Source organism: Lissotriton vulgaris, chromosome 8 (genome assembly GCF_964263255.1).
Source record: "Lissotriton vulgaris chromosome 8, aLisVul1.2, whole genome shotgun sequence".
In the NCBI taxonomy this organism is placed as follows: Eukaryota; Metazoa; Chordata; class Amphibia; order Caudata; family Salamandridae; genus Lissotriton; species Lissotriton vulgaris.
The window spans coordinates 827,543,474-827,565,378 of NC_141696.1; the positions used below are offsets into that span (position 1 = coordinate 827,543,474).

The 21,905-nt window shown below is 44.5% G+C and overlaps 1 protein-coding gene across 1 annotated transcript in view; it reads left to right on the forward strand.

The window, feature by feature from the left end:
* The window catches only part of AFF3 (ALF transcription elongation factor 3), a 2,122,574-nt gene that overhangs the window by 2,097,953 nt on the left and 2,716 nt on the right, over nucleotides 1-21,905 (forward strand). The window contains exons 19-20 of the mRNA XM_086936175.1: nucleotides 1,463-1,512; nucleotides 8,145-8,368. Of these exons, the coding sequence (XP_086792301.1) occupies nucleotides 1,463-1,512; nucleotides 8,145-8,368 (274 nt within the window). The remainder of the gene's footprint in view (nucleotides 1-1,462; nucleotides 1,513-8,144; nucleotides 8,369-21,905) is intronic.

A 21,905-nucleotide genomic window follows, 5' to 3' on the forward strand; every position in this document is an offset into this window, starting at 1 on the left:
AACTTTCTGAAGCACGTTATTAAACTGCTTAGTGGCACTTTCTTAGAAACGAGATGCCATGGAATCTATAATGTACTCAGGAAGACAATGGACATTTTTTACATTTTAAATAAGGTTGCATTAAACATTAACATCTCACAATTAGTCCCTGTCATTGCCAATGCAGAAGTTATCAAGTGTATCCGAGAACAAGCTTTTGTTGCAGTTAGACCTAGTGTGCAGTATCAGCAATCGTGAACACATGAGACTAGGCATGACTGTGATCAGAGCACCTCTTATCGCTAGATTGGTGACTGGTCATGATGTTTGAGTGAGCATTTCTTCTTATTTACTCCCATACACCCAGTCCTAAATTCAGTAACTCTTACACCATTTAAAAGACTTTGGCCACGATATCATGCTCTTATTAGTCCTTGTTTAATCAGGCTGGGCTGCACAACACCAAGGTTGTTATGGAAGGGACAGCTTTTACCACCTTTACAGTGGCTGAATCTGTTGAGTAGTACTGATTTGCAAGAGAGGAAAACACTAGAACCACTGCTTGCTGGTGGAAGGTGTCAAGAAGGGGAGGCCAGAGTAAATGTGAAGCAAGAACAGATGAATACAAGTGGATAGTTTTGAGCAAGTACTCCAAAAATCAACTCACTTTATCCCTGACAATATCAACCAATGCCATATCAAGTGTTCTGGAGAATTATCAGAACAGCAGCAAGTTCAGGGTGCATAAGACTATTCAAGTCTCATAGAAAAGTAACCCCTTTCCATCTTTAAATCTTCTGCTAGCATCTATAACCTTCTTCCAGCAGCAACTCAGACACCCAATTGGGTGGGTGGACTGAGAGGTGGGTAGTTGAATACTAAAGCAGTCTGTAATGCTGCATTATGTTAACCATAAGGAATATTAGAGAAAATATGTTTATGGCTTCTATGGACCTAAATAAGTTGGTGATTTGTTTGATTTCGCACTGGTACAATATGTGGCATTGAACCTGCAAATACCATATCTATCCTGTAGTCCATGGTATTTTGCTCTGTGAGTTGCCTGGCCTATTATATATTCAGTGAGTAGAACAGCGAAATTTACTTCGCAGTTAATATCTAGGGTTCTTTTTCATATCACCTATTTTATAAGCTGCCACTGTAAATTTGCAAAGGCTGTTGGCCATGTCACTGTGGGTAACTTATCGGACGACTAATGGTAAACTAATAAAATAACTGTTTTCATGACACAGAAAGGGTACAGCTTTGCTCTTTGCATTCTGGCCAAAAGAGAATTGGTACTTGAATGCCAAAAATGGACAAGTGTGTCTGTGTGTGTGTGTGTGGGTGTGTCTACAAGGTGTTAATCCAGAAGAATGTGTTAGTTAAAAAGAATAAACATAACAGTAGAAAATCTATTGCAAATATTGTGCCATTTTAAATTTTATTTCCTGAGATTCAACTGTTGTCTTTAATCCTGCAGAGCTCAGCAAAAGCTGCCAAAGCGCCTTCATCTTGGGGTTCCAGTGGGAAGTAAGACTTAGCTAATGTACCAACACTGAGCTTTATAATAATAAGAAAATAAACTGTATTGATGCACTTACCTTCATTTAGAAAACGTTCTCTCTCACTTTATACAGATGTCCTAATATACGTTAGCATCTCAGAGTACTATCATGCAAACTATTGCGTTACACATATCCCATAAAATGTATGTCTTCATTATGTCTGGATAGTCAGCCTTCTGTTGACACAACAAGCAGAGTATAGAAACTGACTTTAGGGGAGGCCACTTGAGGTATTGACTTGTCTAGGTCGTTCCTGTTTTGGGTCAGCCCATGGACTTTTGTGAAGATGTTTACAATCTGGTGGTTTGCTTCCAAAGTAGTTTGAGGCACAGAAACACACAACAAACATCAGAAGTACAATTTACAAGCCGATCCCGTGAGCAGCTTCTTAACAGCTATTAGGGAATGAAGGAAACTCTACATGCATCTCTGCTTGGCCTATCGAGAGGGATTTCAGCTATTAGGATATACTGGCTTGCCTTTTCCCAAGGCATCCCCATGTCTCATGAAGTGAGTCTAGGCTGCCCTTGGGATTCGGGCATTGGATCCTGGCTGGCTGGAAGGGGGGATAGTTGCATGAAAGCTGCAGTTTCTGGGTGCCAAAATCCGACAGGTCTGGTGGTGCTATTTCTCTCTTTGGCCCGTCAGAAAGCAAATATGGCTTATGAGACAGTCTGACCCCTAGATGGCTGCAGATCTTGCAAGTTGTAGTTTGGCTGCCAGCACATAGCGTTAAAACATCAAAAGGTGATGGGCAGAATGCTTGCAAAAGATTCCGCTACTGACAGTTGCTTGGGGTGCATTCCAGTACCACGACAGCCAGGGAGCAACCGTAAGCAAATCAGTTTTGGTCCTGCTCCAATAAGAAAGTCCTGCTCGAACTGCATGGTCTTTCCCCCTCAGAATGGTAACACAAGAAACCCTTACTGGTGCAGTTTGGAACTGATGGCATAGTTAGCATAGGACCTATGTCGAGGCATACCTTTTGCGCTTAGTTCCTCACATTTAGGCAACAATAGGTAATATGTGGATTGATTATTAAGGCTTTGTGTGTGAAACTCCCTTCACACACTAAAATACACATGCTTGTGTGTATGTATATACACATAAATAAATATTGCATTACAGATACTACTTAAGTGACCACTGGAAAAAATAAGAAGAATAAAGAAAGGCACTTTTATTGTGCAAAAGACCCTTTTAACAAAACAAGTGGGAACATAAAAAGCATAGCTGACGCATTTTGGCAGAACACCTTTAACTGGACGACAACAGACATCCATAAGCTTCTTTAGAAAGAAGAAAAAGTCCTTTCTCACTACTTTTCACTTCTAACGATCAGACTGCCACCCTTCTAATAGCAACCAGAGAAAAATAGTCGCCATTGATATATCATGTAAGATAAACATAATTTTAAAACTTCATATACACCAGGGAACAATATCATAATCATGATTGTGTTTCATATTCTTCTAAAAGTGTGTGTCAATTGATAAACTGTTAACATAAGAACTTGGATGTAGCAACATATCATTAAAACTCACAATTCATATTGTATAGATATAACCTTAATTGCAAGTGACATGAGCATAATAGTCCATGGGTATACATAATTCGTATTTGGAATACTATGTAAAAAGTTATATTTCTTTCAGCTCCTGATCTGACCAGAAATTTAGTTGGTACTAGATTGTTTTCTTAAAGTGACACATGCATTGTTGAAGCATAGATCTAATGATTCATTATCACAGATCCCATTTTCATAGTGTTACTCGTACCCAAACCTTTAAGTGTGGGTGAAATCACTGTATAATTTTTTAACATTATATCGCTCAAGCCAGATCTTAAAATGTAAATGCATAAGTCCAATTGATCTCATCTAGTGACATCAGCTACAAGTCTCAAAGCTTCAACTCATTATGTACTATCCCTATCTTTTAAGTTTGTTGTGTAATATAGATTCATTTTGTCACAACTCAAAATCACAGTCATCCCTTTATAATCAAAAACATAAGCCAGAGTGCATAATGCCTAAATTGCAAAATCTGAATATCATTCGATTAACTCAAAAATCATTATTGTATAGTTTATAATACAAGTTACTCCTTAGTTATAAAAGCCATATCTTAAAGTGAAAATGCTTAAAGTGCACAACCCAGTTTCAATCTAGTGTCTCTTAGCTCAGAGCTGCAGTTGCTATAATATTTCTAGAACTATAATTTTAATGTGGCATGTGCCTAATTATGTCAAGATCTCAATGTCTCAATATTCAGAGTCACATTTTACATCATGCTAGTCAAATCTTATCTTAATGTGCATGCACAGCACGTAGGTTCATCATTTCATTTTGTCGTATGGGCCGGGTCTTCAATTCCAGGTCCAAGAACTGCAGTTCCTCCAATATTAACAATTTCTTCAGAGGCGTTGTGTATGAAATTCAGTAATAGATCCATCATGTCATGATTCATTGTCAAAGTTATCTCCTTGCTATCAGAACCATATCTCAAAGTGCAATTGGTGAATGTTCAAATAGAATAGTAAAGATCACTCCTCCCTTATCTCAAAGTTATGATCTCTTCCATATTACCATTATTCTACATCAATGTGCATATACTTCAACTTCATATTTATCAAATTGTGTATGTGTCAAGGTGATGTAGATCCATTGTCTCATAGCTCGAAGTTATGATAATCTCCATGTGACTCGTACAGTATACCACAAGTTTATGTGCTTCTAGGTCACATTTGTGTCCAGTTTTTAATATATCATAATCGTCATATTACTGAAGCAATATCCAAAAAGGTCAAATGCATCACTTTCCCATGATGTAAGTATCTCTGATATCCCCTATAGCCCTTCAAACTTAGCCAGCAACTTTGACTCTTTTACTTTTCATATGTGAAGAGTTGTTTGATGTTTTGTTTCCAGAAATGTTTCAATATTGTATAGCTACTATCTCGATTCCATAGACCCTTAGAGTTTGCACAATTCTTATTTTCACTTTCTTTAGTGTACTATCATTTTACTTTTTATAACAAATACATTCTAGTACATAAACAACTCATTCCGTACTGCATGTTATGCTTTCTTTTAAAGGTATTCGCTTGCCTTCAAATGTTATATATTAATTTCTTGTCGGAACCATAGGTACAAGCTTTACATGACACAGGTTTCCAAAATCCTACATTTCTTTGGATAGACAATTTCCCTGATTAGTCAATTGATTTAAGTAATAAATATAAATATTGGGTTGTGTGGCACATTAAAGGTTCATTGGGCATTTTTGTTCCTTGTGGTCAATAGGGAGTGGTAGGGAAAAAATAAAACATAATTCTTTAAATGGCATATTCGGGTATAACATCTAAGGAGGAAAAAACTTACCAGTGAAGGAGGCTGCAGGTGCAGACCATGAGAGCAGCCACATACTTGAAAGGAGATTTCTCACTGGCCCACCAATTAAGTGACCTGCAAGGACCTTGTTTACACCATTCCCTTCCCTAGGTGGTTTCAGCCTTCTGTCATGTAGGGTTGTTATTATTTTTAGTTGAATCATAGTTGTTAATTATTGAAATCTTCGATCAAGAAATTAAAGTAGGTGGTATCAAGTGAGAAGTGTTAACCAGTACTATCTTATGAAGGTGACATAAGGATACAAATGGCAGAGGTGGTCTGAGTAAAGGAGCGTTAGTGAATGGCTGGTGATTACTTAAGTCAATAGTTTCCACACAGGCACCAAGTCAACCCATACACCCAATCAAATCACTCTTACACCCAGCATGCCACTCTAACCCCAACCACCTAATTACAGCCTTAAAAATTCACTGCATTTTTCTAGCAAAAGTCACATAATACAGCTTTCACTGATTCAAACATCACCTCTCCATGTCCAGTGCCATGGCACCACTCTAAGGCTCATCGCAGAAGTCCGCCATATGCATTTTCCGTGACCAGTCACTAACCCCTCTTAAACTGTCAACAGTTACACACCCAATTCAGCAACTAGTCGCCAGCAGGTATCCTATTCTCATCCAGTACTAGCAAAACATCACACAGATGTTACGCCCCCAAAATCAAAAACAACCCCCAAACATCTGTCCATCACAGTCAGACATTATAACTGACAACCTTATGATCATCCCCACTGCGTCAACTGCAAATCCAAACCACTAGAAAAACAACACTCTCACCGCTACATTAATCTTTGACAAATAAGGTTCTACTCAAGCTTAGGTAGAATGTGACCTCATAGACCTCTGCTCACGCTCACTTCATTTACTTGCAGCTCTCATAAGTTCATGGGTGTGCACCTGCTGCTAAGGTTTATGTTCAACCTGTAGACCCCAGCGTTAATCGTGCTGAGGTCAAAAATACATTTCGTTCTGTTGAGGTGGCTAAATGAGAAACATTGAGTTGTTAATGATAGCAACTATCCCAAGGCTAATCTGCAATTTGCGGTAAAATTCACTATTACTCACTATTATTCACGATTTAAATCTGCTTTTAATATTGCGTCACAGTCACTGAGTATAGTGCAGGCTCAAAACAACGCAGACCATAATACCAGTCAAATCACTGCAGTTGCACAAATGTTCAAATCATTTTAAGCATGTATTTTACATGTGTTAATATCTTGGATTCTAGTCCACTTGGCACAGATGTTGTGTCTGTCTTCCAGTCCTTCTTTAGTCTAGGAATTGTGGGCCGGATGTACACAGAGCAGGGTGCAAACAAGTTGGTTTGCAAACTGCCCTTCATATAGTAACTGATGTATCAATTAGTTGCATGCAAATGCACATTCGCTTAAGGTAAAAAAACCTCCTGCCCCCTGCCTCAATAATGCAAAATGTCTGCAAAGGACAAGGATGGATATTTCCATCCCCGCATTCAGTTTACCTTCACCTTAACATTTTTAAAACATTTTTAAAAAACAGTCCAAGTCCCTTTAAAAAATTCCCGGACTTCCATCTGCTCCTCCTAAGGCTTCCCCCCAATGTTCACAAGATAGAAGCTGTCCCAAAAGGGCAGCTTCCACTTTGCAAATGGAATACCAACCCATTTTTTAAGTATCAGTAACCAGTCAGTTGTTAAGTCATTTGTACAAATCATTGCAACTTCCAATGAGGAGAGAGACACCTCTTCCAAAGACCCCGCACTTTGTGATTAGGAATGTGTGGCAAGAGATGAATAGGCTTTTCCTGCTCTCAAAGTACATTAACCCCTTCGATGCTGGTGACGGAACCATTCCGTCATCAGTCACGGTTAAGCTGTGCTGATGACGGAATGGTTCCGTCACAACCACACCCAGTTAAGGAATGTTCAGCACAGGAGGGAAATCGGGGCAGCATCCATGGTGTTAAGGGCTACATGTATCAAAATTGTAAATTGTGAATACATAATTGCGAATTTCTGAGAATCGCAATTAGGTAATGGCAATGTACAATGTATAAAACTCAAAGAGTTTCACACAGTGATTCCTAGGGGGTCGCAAATCTCTCTACCTCATTAATATGAATGAGGTAGATCGCAATTTTCGCCCTCCCAGGAATCGCAAAAAACACAGGGATGGTGGCCTGCTGGGGTCAGCATGCCACCATGTCTGTGATTGTTTTTAAATGAAGCAATCTTATTTTTTTGTAAAGCAGCCCGTTTTCGTTAAAGGAAAACTAGATGCTATACAAAAAGTCAAATGAAAAGTTTATTTTCATTTTTTAAGAGCAGGCAGTGGTCCGTGGTCCGTGGTCCTCTGCCTGCTCTTACAAATGCTTTTATAAACATTCTCAAAGGGGAAGGGGTCCCCTGGGGACCCCTTCGCATTTGCGAATGGCTTTCTGTCTACTTGAAGTAGGTGGTTATATGCAAATATTTTGCGACCACTTTTACGGTCACAAAACATTCATACTTGCCGTTAGGATTTAGTATTTGGAATGGACGCCCTAAACACGCCCCTTCCAAATACCGAGTCGCAAACCCATTTTGCGATTCGGTAACAGGTTACAGAATCGTAGCTTTGGGTTTGATACATGGCAAGAGCACTTTTTGCGTTCGCAAACGGGCTCATTCTCAGAATCAGCCTGTTTGCGAATGCACAATCTATTGATACATGTGGCCCTAAGTGCACTGTGCCTAGTTCTTATGTGGTCACAAAGTAAGGTGATTTTGCGAATCGCAGGTTTTGTGACTGCAAAAACACTTTGCAAATCGCATCTTACCTAAGGCATACTGTATAACAGAGGAGATTGATTTCACCCTATATGCAGTCTCCTGTTTAGCATGTGAAAAGCTAATCAAGATTGATTTACATTGCTGCTCATTTTGTTTGCAAAAGTAATGAATATACATATAGTCATAAACACCCTCTACAGTGAGTAAGTCACCTTCATGGTCACTAGATCCTTATCAACCTTTCACCTTGAGGAAGCAAGACCTCTTAGAAGACAGCTCAAAAAATGAAGTAAATCCTATTTTGTGTACCTATATAATGACATCGTTTTTCAAATAAAGGGGTCATCAGCCCTAGAAAGAAAGAGCAGCACAATTTGCTTATGTGAATGCTGAGCCATTGTAATGTATCTTTTTTGTTGTTGTTTTTTTTGCAGAAGTGCGGGCACTCCATCGCCACTGTCTCCAAGCCCTTCTCCTGTCAGTTCAGTTGGCTCTCAAGATACTGTCTCTAGTACCAGAGCTCCCTCCCCCACCTCCATCATCAGTATCCCTCAGCGGGTCCACCAGATGGCGGCCAATCATGTCAGCATCACCAACAGCATCTTGCACAGCTACGACTATTGGGAGATTGCAGACAATCTCACCAAAGAAAATATGGGTGGGTACCGTTTGGCACCTACTGGTTTCAACTAGCTTGTGGTAACTTCTGCACTATGTAGTGACAAATTAAGATGTAACATTTTTCATTTGATCCTATTCATTTGACCCTACCTGCATAACATAGGATTTGGTATTATTTATTGTCAAATCCCTGTCAGACATAAATGCAGAGAAAGCAGTTAAAAGTGCTTGTAGTCCCCTTTCCGTCCTGGATATAAGGATGGCGTTGTCTGCATTTAACAGGACGGGAATCCCACACTGACCTACTCTGGGGCAATCAGCCCCCAACCCCCTCAAGACACTATCTAGTTCATTGATATAGAGGTTGAACAAAAAGGGAGCCAAAATACATCCTTGTCGGACTCCCTTTTTAATATTAAAATCCCTCGTAACACTCAAATCCTGGGAAAACCTAACGTTAGCTTTTGTGGACCTGTGTAAGTCCTCTAAAAAGTTTGCAACACCATTTTCAACTCCCATTGCCCTCATGGATCCCCAAAGCTTGTTCCTGTTGACACAGTCGAAAGCTGAAGAAGGTCCATGAAGGCAAGGTGGATTGTCCCTTGGCGAACCACAGTGTATTTACTCAGTATCAAAAAGAGATTAAGGCACTGGGCAACAGTAGATCATCCCCTGCAGAATCCATACTGGACATCGGACAGAATCTTATTGTCCTCTGCCTATGATGAAAGTCTCTGCAGGAGGACCCTCCCCACCACTTTGACCACAGAGTCTAAAAGGGATATGGGTCTATAGCAGTGGGGACTGCTTTTTTCAACTTTTTTAAAGACGGGGACTATGGTGGAGGTTGCCCACGACTGGGGGCAACCATGTTGTGCTGCAGCATTAAAAACAGACTCCAGTATTGGCGCCCAGAAGGAGGGGTTGGACTTAAAAAGATCTGGGGGGAGCCCATCAGGGCCGGGAGCTTTGCCAGCGGATAAACCGGAGATACCTTCCAGTATTTCACCCCTCCCAAATCTTATTTCCACTGCCTTAGGGGCAGGTGGTGTCTTATTGATCAGCTCGGGGAGACAATCAAACAATAGCTCATAGTGGGATTCCCATTCCTCCTTAGATATATAGCATTCAAGGCCACCCCCACCCTCCTGATCAAATAATGGTATATTTAGGACACTCCAAAACTTCAAGCTATTGGTAAGGGTTCCAGGATCCAGTAGTTCACCCCAAGCTTCATCCCTCAATGCTCCCTTTCGTATAGCTAGAGCCGACTTATATTCCCTTCGACACGCGGTAACTTCGGCTTGTATTCTGGGTTTAGTGTACAGGGCGTGCCTCATACAAGTATCGGACTATAAATGAAATACAGGCCCTCCGATATTAAGATGATTGATATATCACAGGGCCTTACTTGTGAAGCCGCAGAATGATATGAAGATTACGAAGTTAAGAGGGGTGGCCCAGCCCAGCCTCCTCCGGCCTCTGACAGCCTAAGACAGTCCCGCCCTTGTCCCAGGCTTCTCCCGGCGCAACCTGCCCGCGTCCCGCCACGCAGAAGCTCTGCAGGGTTTTTTAGTGCCACGGGGCGCAAGGTGAACGTTGGCGGAGTCCTCGCCGCAGGTGTAGCCGGGAGTTGTAGTCCCGGGTGCAGTCACAACAGCGTAGGTAGCCGCGAGGCTCAGGATCGGTAGTGGCGGCAAAGTTCCCAGCACTAAATGCCCCCAAACACTTGTCAAGGCACCCGCTCCACCGGAGCTCTGCAGGGTTTTTAAACGCCACGGGCGCAAGGTGAACGTTGGCGGCGTCCTCGCCGCAGGTGTAGCCAGGAGTTGTAGTCCCGGGTGCAGTGACAACAGCGTAGATAGCCGCGAGGCTCAGGATCGGCAGTGGCGGCAAAGTTCCCAGCACTAAATGCCCCTAAACACTTGTCAGGGCTCCTGCTCCACCGGAGCTCTGCAGGATTTTTAAGCGCCATGGGGCGCTAGGTGAACGTTGGTGGTGTCCTCGCCGCAGGTGTAGCCGGGAGTTGTAGTCCCGGGTGCAGTGACAACAGCGTAGGTAGCCGCGAGGCTCAGGATCGGCAGTGGCAGCAAAGTTCCCAGCACTAAATGCCCCCAAACACTTGTCAGGGCTTGTACATACCACACAACATGAGCCAGGCTACACTCTGATAGCTCTGTTGCCCCAAAACAGTGTGCATCATTTGCTTTGATTTGAGAAGAAAGAAATAAAGCATCCCTTGCTAGAAAATATGTGGAAGAGAAAGGACTTCAAGATTAATAGTAGTGCAATGACAGTGGGCAATTTCCTAGCCCAAAGAATACTGAGCCGTACTCAAAAAGCAATGCAATATTCAAAAAGCAATGCAAATGTCAGTAGCTGTGAGAAAACCATGCCTTATCGTGTATATTATTTAAAAATAGGCTTAGCTCAGGATTTTATTGAAACTTCTCTTTGACTCTTAAGGCTCAGTTTTTCTTTAGGGTTTGCTACAAACAGGAGAGCCAGTCACACTAATCTTGTGGCATGCTACAAAGTGTGGGTGCCTTCAGGATCTGATAATTAGAGAAGAAATAGAAAAGGGAGAGCAACAACGATGTTTTGTATGTATGCCAACCTGAGAAAAGGTAACAAAAGTAGCTGAGTGGAATGGCCCCCCAAGCGTCTGGATCCCCTTCCGGGTGATTAGCCACACTATATAAATCCACTTGATTGATTTATTGAAAAGGACTGATACTGGGAATGGGGGAAGCACCTCACCAGAACATGCTGTGGTCCCTGAACCCCTCCAACTGCACCTTATTAAGATACTGGCTGCAATCGCTGTTTCTAAAGAAGCACTGTAAGCCAAAATAGACACTGTGGCACTTTAGGTAGGGATCCTCTGAGCAGATCACAAAAATGTCCTCCACCAATCATATCTCATTATAAGGAAAATTGAGAAAATCTATAGAGGGGATTGATTGGTATGGATTTGCTCAGTTTTACAAGTCTATGGGGCACCTATTATCAGACACTTGGTAGGACTCTGGATAGACAAATAGAGGAGTCACCTGAGATTTGTCTTTTGAAATAGTTTTATCAACTAAAAGTAAAGGAAATGGACAATAAACAGATAGACCTCCGCCTTGCACTTGCTAGGAAGCAGATTGCTAGGTCATGGAAGGCAAGAGGAGGCCCTACCTACCTTAGATGGCAAACAGAGGTAGAATACAGGGCTAAAGCAGAAGAAGTCGCTGTCACAAGAAGAGGCGAGTGGATTACACAGATGGCCTCTTTCTGATATGTGGAAGTGAAGGACTGGGTTTTTCTAAGACCCAGCGGTGCCAGGGATAACACCTAAAACCTTCGTGGGTAACCTGTTCCGGCATACAAATAACAGAGACACGGGACACTTCCTTCGGCGTCAAAGATTCGAGGTTTATTACTGCAGGGAACACAGAAGTCACGAGAAGTACATAGCATGTAAGTTCACGGAGTCTGATTCAACTTGTATCTGTGGATCGCTCTTCTTATACAGTTTTCGAGCATAGGATAACATGGTGTACAAAAGATTACAACCTGGTTCCCATCGTAAAGATCATGAGGGGTCGCTTTCATGTATTCAGGGCCCGGAACATAATTACAGTAGCATTTGGCAGTTCCCAACTGTAAAAGTACATCTTCCCACCATTAGTACATTCCGTTCGGCAGTAAACGAATCAAGGAAGAGACAGAAACAGGTGCAGAGGAAGACGAGGACAGTGAACAGATCGAAAAGAGTGTAAAAGGGGTGGTATCAGGAAACACGAGTTGCAGGCATCAAAGGGGACGTGCCTAATGAATGCACAACTAAGACAATAGACCGGCACGACAAGATGAGCCTCGAGCGGGGCCATCTGCCTTACAGTGCCATCCCCCTCATCATGAAGACACCTTCAAAGGAACACGTGTTTTCCACAAGAGTTTGGGAATCCCAGGGTCGCGAAGCGGACAGCGTCCGTTCGCTGGCTACTTGAGGGAAAGAAACAAAATGGATGCCGTATCTAAGATGGAACCCGTGCGTTCAGATGAAGAAACCCACGAAACAAACGAACGGTTTAGGTTAGCACAGCGAAAACACGTACACCCACTAAACTCGTCATTTGCGGTTCATAGATACCAGACTCGACCATATTCGTGCGAGTCAAAAACACCACTTACAATTGTCACGGAACCTCAGACGCTCCTTTTGTCCTCATGTAGGCAAGCACTAATCGGAATCAAAATCGATCTCGATATTGATCAGACCATCTAGATGCTGCTGCAACATAATTCTAGCCATCAGAGTTCCTTTGGTAACAGGCGGCTGCCTCATACACGTCGTAGCACAGAGGCCACATAAGGCAGGACCACACTGCACACAAAGACAAAACGTGAACAGGAATGCTACAACAACCCCGATGATCATCAGAATCTTCCAACCCCAAGTCGACATTAGGCTCCAAAACCACCCGAGTAGCGTCCAATCCCCTACGTCCACGTGTATGGACTCAGAGATCTTATGCAACTTCGAGATGGCTTGATAGACAGTCGGAGCATTGTCTGGGATGAAAATACAACAGCTCGAATGGATCACCTTACATACTCCACCTCGATCTGCTAAGACAACGTCTAAAACCATACGATTTTGTAACGTCATAAGCCTATCCGCCTGAAGCTCTGCTGTGATATTACCAAGGGCACTGGCAGTGATGTTAGCTGTCGATTCCACCACTCGAGTCTACTGTCTCAGGTTCCTACTATTGATCATAGGCCCCCAAAACGGCAAGAAACCCTTGAAAAAGTCTCCTGCCTCTTGACCGGCAGTGTCCTCTTTGCTAATCACACCCCTCACAACTCTGGTCTTGTGGTAATCGGAGGCGACTGTAAAAGTCGGTGGCAACAAGTTTGCAATATAACAGGTGCCCGCAAAGTCAAGGGGCAACCATGTATATGCACGGTCGTAACAGACAAAGTACGTACCCTTAGCAGTCAGGAGAACAGGGGAAGAGATCATTGGTAGGACATATGTCTCAGAGCAAGCACTCTCCCCGAGGTGAGCTCTCGGGCTTCGGCCACGACCTTTTAGACAGAAATTACCAAGGTGGGGTACGATCCATATTGGAGACGAGCTTTTGAGCTGTCTTTCGCCCACGAGCGCACTATACTCAACCTCACTGAGATCCCTATATGCTCGCACCTCTTCCTCTGGGATGAGCGACGGCTCATAGATATCCCTATCTAAATCAGCAATCGCTATTGCCAAAGGCTTATGGTACGGACCGGGACCAAAGTGTGGAGAACGTGGCTCTCGATTGGGGTAAGAATCTAGTGCACTTCGAAACATGGTTTGGAATGCTCGAGCTGAACCCTGGGAACTATAAGGAAGGACCAAGTACGGAATTCCCTTATCCGTGGTATGTGGCATTAACCCACACACCCAACAATTGGTAGTGTTCATCACCAACTGATGCTGATGAAGGAGCTGAACGAAGGAATTGTTCATGAATTCCGCACGTCTAACCTGCTCGTGTTGGGGTAGGATGTGGAAGGAATGCGGAGAAACAGTGGAGATAGGTTTAGGTTCAGAAGAAGGGGTAGGTGAGGCAGAAGGCAACAATGACTGTATCATATAATACACCTCACCTACCAATAACGAGGAAACAGTTAAGAACAGAAGGAACACCTGGAACATGAAGCATTTTGTACGTGCAATTTTGCGCAGTTCGAATCTTTGGGCCTGAGCTTTTTCCAATTCCGACAGCTTCGAGAAAGCCATCCTCTAAAACCGTCCGCACTGTTCTTGACACACTTCGTTCTGTGTAGCAGTAGTCAATTCCCAGGAGTTCCAAGGAATCGACGGTCTCCGACCTAGTGTCAAGACCTACTAACCAGAAGGAAGTACCCGCGCGGCCCTACGGTCCACCCGGATGTAAGGTATTTTTAATCAACAATATATACAAAATCTGTTAGCTGTGGAAGTAAAAACACATATGTGGAAAAAGACTCAAAATTTACAAAATCACAATTATGCAAGTGTGTTCAGACTGGATAGTGGCAATGGGGTAACGTGGATGTCAGGGGAGAAAGCAAAAATATTCTTTTATTAGTCTCTAGTATTGGATCGAAGAAAATATTGGCTTCTCCCAGGACGAGTCTGTTCGTGAAACAGTTGATCCGATGATGAGACAGAGTTCTGTTGACCAGTCAATTGTTCAGATCTTGAATTCTGTGATGACAAATGTTCAACAATATCGTTCTGCTGCACCGAGGTATCTCCGACAGGCTGAGCGTCGCTGAATGGAACAAAGTTCGGCACAATTTCACCTTCAGACGAGGCGATGCCCTTCCTCATCCACGAGTCTGCTGGTAAAGGTATAGGTACCTTTTTGGTATGGGTGGCATGCACCCAGTTCTTACGCCCTTCCAAACGAACAGCAGTCCTCGTGGCAAGGAGCACTTGGTAGGGTCCGGTAAAACGAGGCTCTAAGTTGCGCTTCCGGCCAAAATTCCTCGTCACCACCCAGTCTCCGGGCTGGAGCTGGTGGCCTGGACCCTCCGTCTGCGTCGGCAGTGCTTCAAAGACCTGTTGGTGAATTAACCTCAGTTTAGCAGTCAGATCATGAAGATAATAGATCAACATTGGGTATTCAAGATCGGAGAACACACTGGGTCTAGGGACCCCCCAAACATTGGCAGGGCGGCCGAACACAATCTCATAGGGACTGAGCCCTACTCGGGAGTGTACAGTCGACCTTGTTGACAGAAGAGCTAAAGGCAAAGCGTCAGGCCACGAGAGACCAGTCGTAGCCTGAATCTTCGCTAGTTTCAATTTAAGGGTACCAGTATACCCTTCAACCAAACCTGCTGACTGGGGATGATTGGCGCTGTGGAATTTCTGTGTAATTCCAAGGCCCTTACACACATTCTTCATCACACTCCCCACAAACTCACTTCCGTTATCAGACAATACAACCCGTGGCATTCCATACCGAGGAAAATATTCCTTCAGTAGTATTTTTGCAGTGGACAGAGCAGTGTTGTCTTTGAGAGGGTAGGCTTCAATCCATCAGGAGAATGCGCAAACCACAACTAAAACGTATTTCAAGTTATTGCATCGCTCCATATGGATGAAGTCTAACTGAAGCACCTCAAAGGGACATGAAGGGGGAGCAAAATGGCCAGGAGGTGTAGGAGTTCCCTTACCAGGATTGTACATCATACATATCATACAATTCTTGACCAATCTCTCAGCACACTTAGTAATACCATCATTCTTCCATACAGGGGACAACAACTTGCAAATACCTTTCGCACTAATATGTGCCAAGCCCTGTGCCATCGTCACAACAGCCAGCACATACGCATCCGGCAACATCCATCTCTTATTCTCCGACAAATCAATCCAACAGCCATTCGCATCCAACTTTCCCGTACTCTCTTTCCACTTCGTCTTTTCAGTCTCGGTGGCCTCATTCTGAATCGCTTTCACACTCTCGATAGTGTCCTCACACATACCAGTTTCTGCAGGCCACCTTACCGAACTCGTCACATACATTTTAGTGCTAAGGTTCCTGGCAGTCTCTTTAGCAATCTCATCAGCGAGCGCATTGCCACGACCAACATCATCCGTCACCTTACGGTGTGCACTACATTTAATAATCGCCACCTGCTTAGGCAATGTAAGTGCATCCAAGAGATCATTCACAAGCTGTCCATGCTGAATCTTTGTACCATGCGACGTCATAAAACCTCTCTCTCTCCACAAGCGTCCAAAGCTATGAGCAACACCAAATGCATACTGGCTGTCCGTAAACACATTCACCCGTTTCCCTTTCGACAACACACACGCTCTAGTCAAGGCAATCAGCTCTGCCGCCTGTGCAGAATTCTGATTCAATCTTGCAGTCTCCACAACTGTACTCAACGTCACCACAGCATACGCAGTCGTCACATCACCATTCGGCAACTTAAAACACGACCCATCCACATACAAGGTCCCATCGGGGTCTTCCAATGGAGTATTTTTCAGGTCCACACGACCTTTTGTTTCCTCCTCAGTTTGTAAGTAGCACTCATGAGGTGCTACCTCTTCTGATTCCATACTGATTGGCAACAAAGTCGCCGGATTCAGGACATCACAACGTTTTATTTGAATGTGACTTGCCAAAAGCGTCAACTCATACCCAGACAACCTTGCACTCATTAGGTGTTGGGTTTTCGTACGATTCAAGAGAGTGTCAACTGCATGCGGAACCATCACCGTGAGCATATTATCCATGACCAATCCTGCAGATTGTCGGATGGACACCGCAGCTGCCGCCGTTGCTCTCAAACAACTCGGCAATGCTCTAGCTACTGGGTCCAAGGTCGAGGAAAAATATGCACATGGACGCTGCTTACCACCGAATTGTTGCGTTAAGACACTCAACGCACAACCTTCCCTCTCGTGAACGTATAGTGTAAACGGCTTACTGTAGTCAGGAGTACCTAACACAGGGGCCGAACACAACGCATCACGTAATTCAGAAAAACTTTTCTGACACTCTTCCGTCCATGGTAAAGGAGTTGGAACATCCTTGCACGTAAGAGCCACCAATGGTTTAGCTAGCAATGAAAAATTTGGAATCCATTGCCTGCAGTATGACGTGATACCTAAAAAGGCACGCACATCTCTCTGAGTTGTTGGCACAGTCATTCGAGCAATCGCTGCAATTCTTTCTGGGGTCAACCGTCTTCCCTCCTTTGACAATAAGTGACCTAGATAGGTTACTTCTTGACAACAATATTGCAGTTTAGAAGGTGACACCTTGTGATGTAAGTCACAGAGATGCCTTAACAGCGACACCGTTGCGATTTAGCAAATGTCCTGAGTGTCCGCAGCCACCAATAAGTCATCGACATATTGGATCAAGGCCGCACCGGCCGGCAACAAGAACGCATCAAGTTGGCTCTTCAAGGCTTGGCTGTATATCGATGGACTCTCACAGTAGCCCTGAGGAGCGCGTTTAAACCTAAAGCTGCGGCCACCAAGAGAGAAACCGAAAAGGTCCCTACTCTCCTCAGCAATCGGAATGCTGAAGAAAGCATTCTTCAGATCGATCACTGAGAACCAAGATGCAGAGGCTGGAATCAGAGTCAGTAGAGCCGTTATATCGGGCACCACAGGGAACTGAGGAATCACAATGTTATTCACCTCCCGTAAATCGATGACAAAACGATAAACAGGAGGCTTTGATGGATCGGTGCGCTTCAGAATGGGCAGCACAGGGCTATTGCACACGTTTCCCCGAGTCTCCTCGATAACATCTTTCTCAATCAAATCATAGATGATTGCTAACAGCGCTCGCTCACCATCAAGGGAGATACGATACTGGGGAATACGTGGCAAACGCACATTAGATTTCAGATGAACAACATAAGGGGAGATGTCAAGCAGGCCCACGTCATTGGGACCCGTTGCCCACAAAGATGCAGGAAGAGAACTCAATTCCGGTGGGAGCTTGTCGATGGATAAGTACATAGGAGAGACAACTTTCTCACCCAATGTAAGCTTTACTCCCGCAGGAGAACAATACAAAGTCGCATACAGACGTTTTAGCAAATCCAGGCCCAGCAGATTTTCACCACAACCAGTAGTCAAAATCAAAGGAGCTTTCAGCTCACGAGGCCCAATTGCAAGAGGCAAAGGGCGCGAAAACGGATTGCTAACAGGGGCGCCAGAGAATCCAACGGAAACATTTGTTAAGCCAGACAAAGGTGCGCCAGGGAGTTTCGAATGCATGATGGAACTTTTCGCTGCACCAGTGTCCAACAGAAAAGGCTCAACGACGCCCGAGGTGGCAACTGCGACGTAAGGCCCTCTCTGATCAACCGGATCTGATACTACTCCCTCTCCTTGTCTATGGCTGTCCTAGTAATTACCGTCGTCAGTGCCCTGATCGACGTAATAATCATCTACATTGTACTGCGCAGATCTTCCTTGCGACGATCCACGCTGATCGAAACAATTATTAGAATCAGAAGAATTATTAGAACGATCATTTTGAGCACCGCGACCTCTACCACGTGATGCCTGTTGAGGACCACTACGACCTCCTCTAGATGAATTACCACTATTCCGATCACGCAAAACTGGACAATCGAATTTCAAATGACCCTCTCCCCTACAATAGGCAAACTGATTGTACCCCAACGTAGATCTCTGCGAAGAGGAGTCATTTCGTGATTGCGACCTATTCGACTGAGATTGCGATCGATTCCGCTGTTGCGAATCATTCTGATTCGAACGTGGAGGATACGCTTGTTGCAACAACACTTTCGTTTTGAGTTCTTTCGTCTTTTTATCGGCACAATCATTTTCCTCTTTCTCTCTATTCTCATAATATTGGGCCGTAGCCAATATCTGAGCAGAAGTGGAAACAGCCCATGCACTCTCTGAATTCCGTAATTTGTTGCTTAAGTCAGGCAACAAATTCGATACAAACTTGTCCACAAACAATCTCTGACCTCCCTCAGTGCCCATATCTTGACCACTGTGATCAATGAATGCCTCCTCAAATCTCGTAAAGAAATCAGAGACACTCTCATCCTTCTTTTGCTTGCAAGCGGACAACTTGTCCCAGTTCACCTTCATAGCTGGCATAAGCGTTTTCATAAGAGTTATTATTCTCTGAGGGAGATTAGCAATCAGCTGTTTGGGCTTAGCCCCACCAACTTGTAAGGCATCCGCAGCAAGGAGTGCAGGCCAGTCACCGCCTAATTCTGCCGCATGGTCTTCCTGACGAATCTTTGCCCATACCGGTTGCAGTACAACATTGCCAAACAGCATATCAATGTCGGCAAGATTCATTACCGTCGCATCCACGAGCTGAGACAATTCTTTATAGTACCCTGCAGGGTTTTTGCGAGGGTCAGGCAAAGATTGCTTTACCTGCAAAACTTCTGACCGTTTCCACGGAAGATGTATCCACACCCTCTGAAAATATGGCGGAATAATGGGATTAGCATTAGGATTACCTGGCATCCACACCGGTGGAACTTCGCGCATGGGATACTGACCAGGCGCTGCTGGCGGTTCCTCAATGTCTTCTAAAAACAATGCCCGAGGCATTATAGAAGGACGAAAAGATAGCAACTGCTCGACAGCACGTCGAACATTGCTACCCACCATTATTCCGCTCGCAAACTGGAGCTGAAGATTAGTTAGAGCAGTCATTACATCATCGGACGCATCAGCCGATATTTGATCGCGTAAAAGCTTGCACATTTCCTCAAACACGAACCTCTGTGTCGGTTTGTTGAATTGAGAGAACGTATCAAGCACCACACGTGGAGGATTCCTAAGGGGGTATCTAATCCAACCCATCGCCATATTATATAGCGAGTCACGTTCCCTACTACCAGGAAGCTGACTTCGTCTTTGGGGACCATCAGAACCAGCGGACTCAAGAATCGGTCCAAGAGAAGTGAAGAAGTTAGCAGCAACAGAAGGGACACGACGTGGAGCAGATGGGGTAGTAGAGTAACACAACGGGGTAACAAAAGAAGTGTCGGGAACAGAAGGGACAGCAGGAGTAACCAGAACAGTAGGAGTAGCGGGAGCAGGAGTATGGGGAAGTACAAGCGGGGGAGCAGTAGGGACGGGAGCAGGTAGAGGAGCAGGAACAGGTTGAAGAACGGGAACAGGTTGCGGTACAGGAACAGGAGCAGGTGGAGGAACAGGGACAGGGGGAACCACAGGAACTGCGGTACCCTGTGCATACGGAGGTGGTGACTTCAAGAGATAGGACAACAAGGGGTCCTCTACTACTTCCTCCTTCTTATCCGTACCCGTCGGTAAAACGGGGTAACACTTATCTATAGTCATGCGCTGCAATCTATCGAAAACTTCCTTTTCCTTTTCCTCCTTATCTCGCTGGAACTGCTCTGCGTTTCTTACCGTTGTAACAATCCCTTCTCTCTTATTACGTTTAATCTGCTTGATTTCTTTCTGCTTGGCTTCTTTACGCCACAACCGAAAGGAATCAAACATGGCCGGCCTTGCTTTTCTTTGGAACAATTTAGCTTCAAGATTATCTAAAATCGGGGCCTCAAAACTACCATGAGGTGGCCAACTAAGGACACCGTCTTTTTTAGTGTAACGAACCCAACATTCATTAAATGTAATTGGACCCAAACCGTGTCGACTGTACAATTCGTAAGTAGGAGTTCCAACCGGAGGTATCGGACACGAGTCCTCCAGTCGGGAATCCGCACCACAACCTCTAAAGCAACTGAACAAAGTACTACGGCCAGGCATTGTGCACACTAACCGAGTTTCACAAGCGTCAAGGGTTATAGGAGTACAATGTCCCTGCAAAGAGCAAAAACCCTCGGTTTTTGGCGACTGCAGACGTCAAATATCACAACAAAGAACAAAATACTAAGAACCACAAATGCAATGGAACCATGCAACAACCAAGCACCCACAACAAAGGACTCTGGGTGCGACCCACAAATACTTAACTCAAAGATCAATGGCGTCACCAGGAAGGCCCGTCAATCGTCTCGCTGTACCAAGGTCTACGCCAGGCGCCAAAACAGGTCTACAGTCAGGGCAGCAGTCCGTCGCAGCCGTCAGGAGGCGGGGATCTTCGCGGGAAAAGTCGTCGGGCCACTTGTTTCGACAACAGGATCGATGAAGCGGGGTGCACCTTCCCTCGGAGATTTCACACGAAGTTCCTCACGATCGTCGGGCTTTGGACCGGTACCACTGATGCAGCCCCACGCTGGGCGCCAACTGAAGGACTGGGTTTTTCTAAGACCCAGCGGTGCCAGGGATAACACCTAAAACCTTCGTGGGTAACCTGTTCCGGCGTACAAATAACAGAGACACGGGACACTTCCTTCGGCGTCAAAGATTCAAGGTTTATTACTGCAGGGAACACAGAAGTCACGAGAAGTACATAGCATGTAAGTTCACGGAGTCTGATTCAACTTGTATCTGTGGATCGCTCTTCTTATACAGTTTTCGAGCATAGGATAACATGGTGTACAAAAGATTACAACCTGGTTCCCATCGTAAAGATCATGAGGGGTCGCTTTCATGTATTCAGGGCCCGGAACATAATTACAGTAGCATTTGGCAGTTCCCAACTGTAAAAGTACATCTTCCCACCATTAGTACATTCCGTTCGGCAGTAAACGAATCAAGGAAGAGACAGAAACAGGTGCAGAGGAAGACGAGGACAGTGAACAGATCGAAAAGGGTGTAAAAGGGGTGGTATCAGGAAACACGAGTTGCAGGCATCAAAGGGGACGTGCCTAATGAATGCACAACTAAGACAATAGACCGGCACGACAAGATGAGCCTCGAGCGGGGCCATCTGCCTTACAGTCCCATCCCCCTCATCATGAAGACACCTTCAAAGGAACACGTGTCTTCCGCAAGAGTTTGGGAATCCCAGGGTCGCGAAGCGGACAGCGTCCGTTCGCTGGCTACTTGAGGGCAAGAAACAAAATGGATGCCGTATCTTAGATGGAACCCGTGGGTTCAGATGAAGAAACCCACGAAACAAACGAACGGTTTAGGT